The 7,998-nt window shown below is 33.8% G+C and overlaps 1 protein-coding gene across 1 annotated transcript; it reads left to right on the forward strand.

Annotated features, from left to right (window-relative positions):
- The first annotated feature begins 3,260 nt into the window (after positions 1-3,260).
- Positions 3,261-4,361, forward strand: LOC144971702 (uncharacterized). Its single transcript, XM_078912777.1, has one exon. The coding sequence runs from the start codon at positions 3,261-3,263 to the stop codon at positions 4,359-4,361; it is 1,101 nt and encodes a 366-aa protein (XP_078768903.1).
- The last annotated feature ends 3,637 nt before the right edge of the window (positions 4,362-7,998 follow it).

Below are 7,998 nucleotides of genomic sequence, written 5' to 3' on the forward strand. Positions count from 1 at the left end.
TTTAAGGATTCAATCCTAAATTAAGCCTTTAACCATGTCATGTTAGGTATTATCAAAATTCTAAAAAATAAAGATTTATAAAGATACACAACACATATCATTTGAATGAAAGCCAAGACTATTCAAACCCATCACATCGAGGGAAGTAAAATATGTTGTCAAGATGCTTAATAACAATAGAGTACCCGGAGAAGACGACTGGTGTAGGTACTGAAATAGGGACTTTCACAGTTAAACGAACACAAAATACAAGACATTTTCAACAAGACGTTTTGAACCCACCAACCTTTGGACATCAATATAGAACATCTCATTGAAGTTCAAAAGCCCCCGAAGACAAAAGGCATTCTGCAAAATTTACGACAAATCAGTTTACTCAACAACATTATAAACAGCTCTCCAAAATAAAGCCGAACAGAATTACCATTCGTCGAAAAGTACATTTCGCACAATCAATAATATGGATTTAGGCCTAAACTGATCGGCAGGTATTGTGTAATTGCTTGAGGCGAAGACTAGATGAAAAAAAGAGACATAGGAATATACATATCAGCAGCTTCGACACGATCAACCCTCGTGCGTTTTTGAATATTTTGGATAAGATATTTTTTTAAAAATTAGATCAGTTTTACTCGACGTGCACTGTTTTGCAGGTCTGACAACCCAATTTATTGTGGGGTCTTTGTTGTAATAGAAATCTTTATTAAAATGGCGCAACATATTGTCCATTACAACTATGTTAAACTAGGCCCATCATTGCGTTTGTATTCCAGACCTGCATATACGTTAACGTCTGTTTAACTCGTTTCCTCATAAACATTGACTATAAACAAGGTGAACGGTGCCTCAAGGAAGATTCCTTCACACAGTAACATGGTACACAACAAGAAGCTCAGTCCAATTTATTATCGTCTACTTGAGCACGCATTCAAAGAAGTGTGCAAATCTCTACTTACGATTCACAACACACGTTGACGTAATTGATTTCATTGATATAAACTATCTATAGGCCTGTATTATTTTTTAACCTACAAAAATACAAGTATGTTATGTAAGTGTAGAAAAAAAAACTTACGACGCCACGTCACTGTCAAAGAAAGATGGGTGGAGATCAACACAAAATTAGAAGGGTCACTGATTGGAGACAGAAGGGATGAAAGAAGAGAAAAGAAAAAGAGCTTTCAACGGTCGTCCTCAATAAATTCATTAATGTCTGGACCAGGGACGACAAAGTAAAAATCATAATTAAAACCAAATTATACAAAGCCCTTGTGAAGTCAATGTTTATTGACAGTTGTGATAAATTGACACAGAGAGAAGAGTAATAACTTGATCAGTTTCACCCGAAACCAATAGAGAAAGCCCCGAACATCTGATAACTAACAAAAATTAACAAGAGAAATTAAAGACCTCTCTATCTCAAGTTTTAGAGGCCCGATGGCGATTTCCGGTCATATACAAAGAAGAGACAAAGGAATACCAGCAAACAAAGTAAAAGGACGCATATTTCACAACTTCTGCTGAATAGGACAAATCTAAAATTCGACCATCAACGACAGTTCATAATATGCTAAGGAGAGACCTCAAACACATTCACAGTCTTAAATGGATTAGACATCTAAAACGACCATCAACGAAGTTATAATATGCTAAGATAATATATAACATTAATCATATATAAATGGATTCATAACTCACACTAATATATATATATATATATATATATATATATATATATATATATATATATATATATATATATATATATTTATATATATATATATATATATATATATTATATATATATATATATATATATATATAATATATATATATATATATATATATATATATATATAATTACTTAATGCTTACCATGGAATCTTTCTTTTTTTAAACTGCCTCCGCCCCACCCCTACCATCCTAAACAAAAATAAACTTAGCCATTGCTATGCTTTTCAGTAAATAAAAAATGGCTGGCAATGAAAGTTCTATACTCAAAATAATTTGAGTAGTGTGAATTTATCCGATCCCCGGCACCTGGTAACTGAAAGCTATATTTGAAAGCAGCTTTTGTGACCCATAGCCTATCTATAGTTTTTATTTTTCATGAAAATATAAATACTAAACTGTTAGAAGCAAGGTGTACAAATTTGGAGCTTTGATCACCGAACTCAGTTATGGGTTTGATTTTACATTGTAGTATGGGACAATAATTTGCTTTGTTTTGCATTTCCATCACAATAACGAGCCCATCACGATTTGGGTTATCAGAACTGCAAATAATCAAATTTCGACTAGGAGATATAAACTGTAAAACGTATTGAACGCGAATGAATATAACAGCTTAAAAAAAGAACAAATTATTACTAAAGTATTATGTTTTTTTGCCCTTCAAAACTTTTGATTTATTTTTTTTCCATTCCATGAAAATAAGTAGGTTAAAATCAAAATTTAAACAGAAATTTAACAAAAGCAATGCTTTTAAAAGACTTTCGATCATCTTAAAGTGCATTTTGCCTACGATGAATAATTCAAATAATCACAGCCATCTTTATCCTCTTAGCAAGATGGGAATTGTAATGGTTTACCAGCTAACAGACTTCAATTTGTCAATGTAATAATATCATTGTAAAATTATGATCACTTTAGTATACAATAAGATTGCTGTAATTGAGTTTGATCGTCAAATTGAGATTTTGTAAAAAATCCGAAAGTATATCAATTTTTTAACCATTGGAGACGAGCAATGGATGACCTTTTAATATGTGCACATCGGGTATTTTATCCTCAAGACTCTTGACACAACTCAATGGAATAACTTATCCAGACTTTTTTGATTTGCCATTTTTGTTATTGAACAATCGGATAATGTTAAATTGGGTTCAAATGATATCACTGATGTATAACTATTTGTGTCGTAATCGAACCAAAAATCGATATCTCTGTACTGATAAAAAACTTGATTATCGTCGATTCATGAGGATACACAACTAATGTATTGGACTAAAAAGATAAATCAATACACGGTTTAACAAAATTGACAACTGATTATATGATTGTAATGCCGCAAGGATCAAACGTTCGGTTTTTCAGAGGAAACGAATTCATTATAAGACGTGCGGTTTAGACCTGAAATGTCTGGCGCCAAATTGTGTTTGTCTGGGTTAGTTTGGGGATTGAAATAGATTCAAGCAGAATCAAATAAGAACCAGGTGTAATTCTCACTGTTTATCTGAAATAAAGAGACGGGAAGCAAAATGGCATCTCCAAATAGCAGCGGTATATCCATATTACTTGTGAAAGAAAAACCCGTAGCGCCTTTTGTACCATCAGAGACATTTGTCAGCAATGAAGCTCTAGCCGTCATTGAGGTTGTTATCGATCTCTGCCTCTCATTCATTGTAGCAAACGTTGGGATTGTCAGCAACATCATCATTATCGTTGTCTTTGCCAAACAAGGATACAATGAAAGCATGAATATTTCAATGACAGCCATCGCTATTTGGGATTTGTTGAAATGCATTTCCGGGTCCATCCAGCGTATGTCAGGACCGATAAGTCTGTATTCTGAGGCAGAGGCTGAATCTTGGGACAACATCATGAATGTTTTGATGAGCTATTTCATCAGCTTTGCTACCTATGTATCCAGCGTCCTCGCTTCTTACGTAGCCGTTGAGAGATGTCTTTGTGTCACTTTACCATTCACTGTCAAAACTCTCCTAACACCGAAAGTTACCTTCATTACCATGGTCACTCTTTCCATAGTCGTTTTTGGCTGTTTCGTCGTCGTTTTTGGCATTTACGATATAATCTGGGTGTTTAGTCCTAAATGGAATACGACCATTGCTATCTATAAATATAATGCCTTCTACTACGCTCATAAAGTTCCTCTGATGCAGTACTACAATCTATCCGGCGTCATCTGGCCTTCCATTAGCTTCGTTGTCATTATCATATGCACAACAATAATTATATACCAGCTGAAGAAGGCGTCGAAGTTCCGATCCGGCAATGCAGCATCATCATCATCAGCAGGTACAGCATCTTCAACTTCTACCATGTCTGACCGTGACAGACAAGTCATTAAGATGTTACTGGTCATTATCATCATATTCGTCACCAACCTCTTTCCAAGAATTGCAATCTATATGACCAAATTTTTCATTTACGATTTTTATTTCCTTCGCAAATTTCACAACCTTTTTCGAGTGATGGCGTTCTTGTCATTTCTTTTAGATCTAAGCAACTCCACAGCTAATCTGTACGTTTTTCTGTCTATGAGTTCTAACTTTAGAGCTACAGCCAAAGAAATGTTTGGCTTTGGTAAAGGTGCTTCAAAGGGAAAAGTTAAAATATAAAGGCATCGCCTTTAAGGACGCCCTGAGTATCATTTTAAAGATAGTAAAACTTTTCTTACTCAGCATTAGCGAGATACATACAACTGACTTCATGAGTTTTTGAATAATATAACAGTAAAATCGTGTACATTTAAAGTTATTGTTTTAAAAAATAACAGAAGTATTTGTAATGACATGGTCAACTGGTCTGCCATTGAAAGGTCAATTGAAGAGAAATTTTGCTTGCAATTCATTTCATGTGTATGTGGTGGTGGTGGTGGTGGTGGTGGGGGGGGGGGGGGGGGGGGGGGGGTGTGTTCGTTGGACCAATTATAATTCTCTTCCTTTAGATAGCAAAAAAAATACCCATGGCTATACGACCATTTAGACGTTTGAAAACATTGTAAAGAACAAACGGACAAACCACATGAATCTATTATTGGTAATCACCATTGTTATAATGAGTTAACTCGACGTGCAATTATTTGCAGGTCTGATAACCCAATCCCTTATGGGCTCATTGTTGTAATGGAAATCTAAAATAAAAATGACGCAATATATTGTCCATTACAACAATGTTAAACTAGGCTCATAGGTGGATTTGGATGTCAGACCTGCATATATGTACACGATACGAGTTACCTTGTATCAACCCAATTTGAATTGCAAAGCTCTTCCGAGTGTATAATTTATAAGATCTTTGTAACTTGAATTCCATTGAATATGTATGTCGCAAATTGGAAGAATATATTATAAAGAGAAGGAAGATGCCGTCACTGAGCTGTTTGTTATTATTTTTAGACAGCCTGTCAGTGATAATTTCTCACAAAATTACGTCACTCAGACTATAAGCTTTAAAGGTTACACACATTTTTGTGTGTTGAAAATTTCATTTGGCTGGCGAATGTTGTGAGTATCTTACCTAAACCCATAGCATCAATACAACCTACATACATTTTTGTAAGTCTGATAACCGACTCAACCATGGGCTTAATTCCATTTTGTTGTAATGAATAATATCGTGGGTTTTCTTGGGAGTATTATCACCACATATAATACAATTACAACTTGGGCTATCGGACGTGAAAATAAATTAACAGGCTTTCACTCATCTGCATATTAGTTGACTTAACAGAATATATATATTTCTAATTACCCATCATGAAAATGATCTGAAAAAGTGTGTATGATTTGTCCTTATCATAAAAATGATTAAATCAGAGTCTAGATAGTTTCCAAATCGTATTTTTGCTGCCATATCATTCTTGGTAGACTATGCGTCAATGAAATGAAATAAAGAAGAGGAAAATAGAAAATAAAAATGTCACAGTGGCATAGCCAAACTTGGGATCCAACTGACACGGCAACCTCCGGCTGGCTGAGAGACAGAGAGAGAGAGAGAGAGAGAGAGAGACAGAGAGAGAGAGAGAGACAGAGAGAGAGAGAGAGCGATATATATAATATATATATATATATATATATATATATATATATATATATATATATAATATATATATATACTTACGCCCTTCCGCCACGGCATCATAAGATACCGTCGCCTAGGCATTCCATGAAGGAATATAGATAATACATCAAAGAGGATGTCTTGATGTCAACAGGAATAACCCATGTTGCCCAAATGAGCAAATTTGGGGGTTAATATTCTTGCCCAATGAAAAAAAGCGAGAGTGCCTGAAGCGGGGCTCGAACCCGGGACCTTCCGGATCACAGTGCAATGCCTTAACCACTCGCTGATATATATATATATATATATATATATATATATATATATATATATATATATATATATATATATATATATATATATATATATATATATGAGCCAAGGTCAAAAGGTGCCAATTTTTTTTCTCAAAATAAAAGTGACATAATAGTCCATTCATGTTTCTATATGTGTAACAAAAACCCTGTACTTCATGAATCAAAGGCCCTTTAGATAACTTTAAGGTCTAATGCAGCATAATATCGTCAACAATACCTATAGGTTGCTGGTGTTACCTGTGACCGGTGACACCAAAATAAGACAAAAAAACTCAATAACCAAATGATTTTTGTTGAGTATCAAACTTTATTTAGTAAGTTATAGACAAAAAGACACTATCAACAACAATCATAGTACAATAATATTACCAACTATTGGAGAAAGTGTTGCTTTTTGGTGTCATCGGTCACAAGCAACATAGAATGCAAATATATTATTTCATAAAAATGTTTGTACATTAACAACAACAACAATATTGCATATGTTTATTACCAGCAATGTTCAGAAACTTTTGGAATAAAATGTTGGGAAATAATGTGACCAAAGCATATCTTATTTAGCGACATTGTGTTACTTGTGACATTAGACCGATGACACCATTAATTATGTCACAAGCAATACCAAATTGCAATTTCGACAATATATAATTAATTTCAGTCAAACCAGGGTAATAACCTCAGTTAAATATGGAATTTAATAATATTTCAGAAACCAAAGACTTCAAAAATAGAAATATACATGGAAATTAGAGCATCTGAATGTGGCTTGTGACGTAAGACCGGTGACACCATTACTTATGTCACAAGCAACACCAAATCACACTTTCGTCCATAATATATCATTATTTCAGTCAAAAAAGCACAATAACCTACTCTAAAATGAAATTCAATAATATTTTAAGAAACTAAATACTTTCAAATTGGAAATATACTTAGAAATTAGTAATACCATTGTTGCTATTACTTTGGTCAAAATCGGCAATAGAACGCAATTTTGCCTCAATAAATCAAGAATAGCAACTGAACACATGTAATATAGCCTGTTAAATGTAATTCAATGACATTTCAAGCTTTGAAGAACATGAAAACAGAAATACATTAGAAACCTCAAACTTAAGTGTCACCTGTGACATTTTAACCAATGACACCAATGGTCACAAAAAGTACCATAAGTCACACAAACACTAGATAAATATCAGCCATGGTAATGAATTCATGTAACCATACCGTAACATCCGCCCTACTGCTCAAATCTGCTAGTCTGTAGTAATTTAGTGTGTTAATAGTAAATAAAATCAAATTTCTTTACAACCCTTCTTTTATCTGGATTCGTCAAAAGCTTGAGTTTTGTCTTTTTCTTGATTGATACAACCCTGAAACATAAAAAAATAGAATTACAAGGAAATAATTCATTGTGTCAAAATCACAGTCTTATGTGAGATGTCATAATATCATATTTGTAAATAGAATAACAACTGAAAACATAATTTTTTGGTGGTACTTTGTAATATCCAATATCAAGTGTTGCTTGTGACAATGTAAAATAGCGATGACACCAAAGTTCAACTTACCTTTTCTGCCTGGAGCCACGCTGGAAAGGCAAATGAAAGTGCTGCACTTCAAAGACTGGTAAGAAGGGTGGATCAAAATTGCGAATCGCCATTTAACGAAACAAACTTCCACGTGTTCACGCATGCCGTGTTGCTTGTGACAAATGACACCAAAACCAATAAACCTCAATATCGGCAAAACGGTATACATTTACTCAAAGATTTGAGTTCAGATAGTAAATCTATGCTTTTTTCTCATAATAAAAATCTTTATAAACATTAAACATGAGCTTTAAAGTTTCGTGTCGAGTCTTAGTATTGTGCTG

This window comes from Berghia stephanieae, chromosome 4, assembly GCF_034508935.2.
Source record: "Berghia stephanieae isolate SIO BIC M18660-M18661 chromosome 4, UCSD_Bste_1.3, whole genome shotgun sequence".
NCBI lineage: Eukaryota > Metazoa > Mollusca > Gastropoda > Nudibranchia > Aeolidiidae > Berghia > Berghia stephanieae.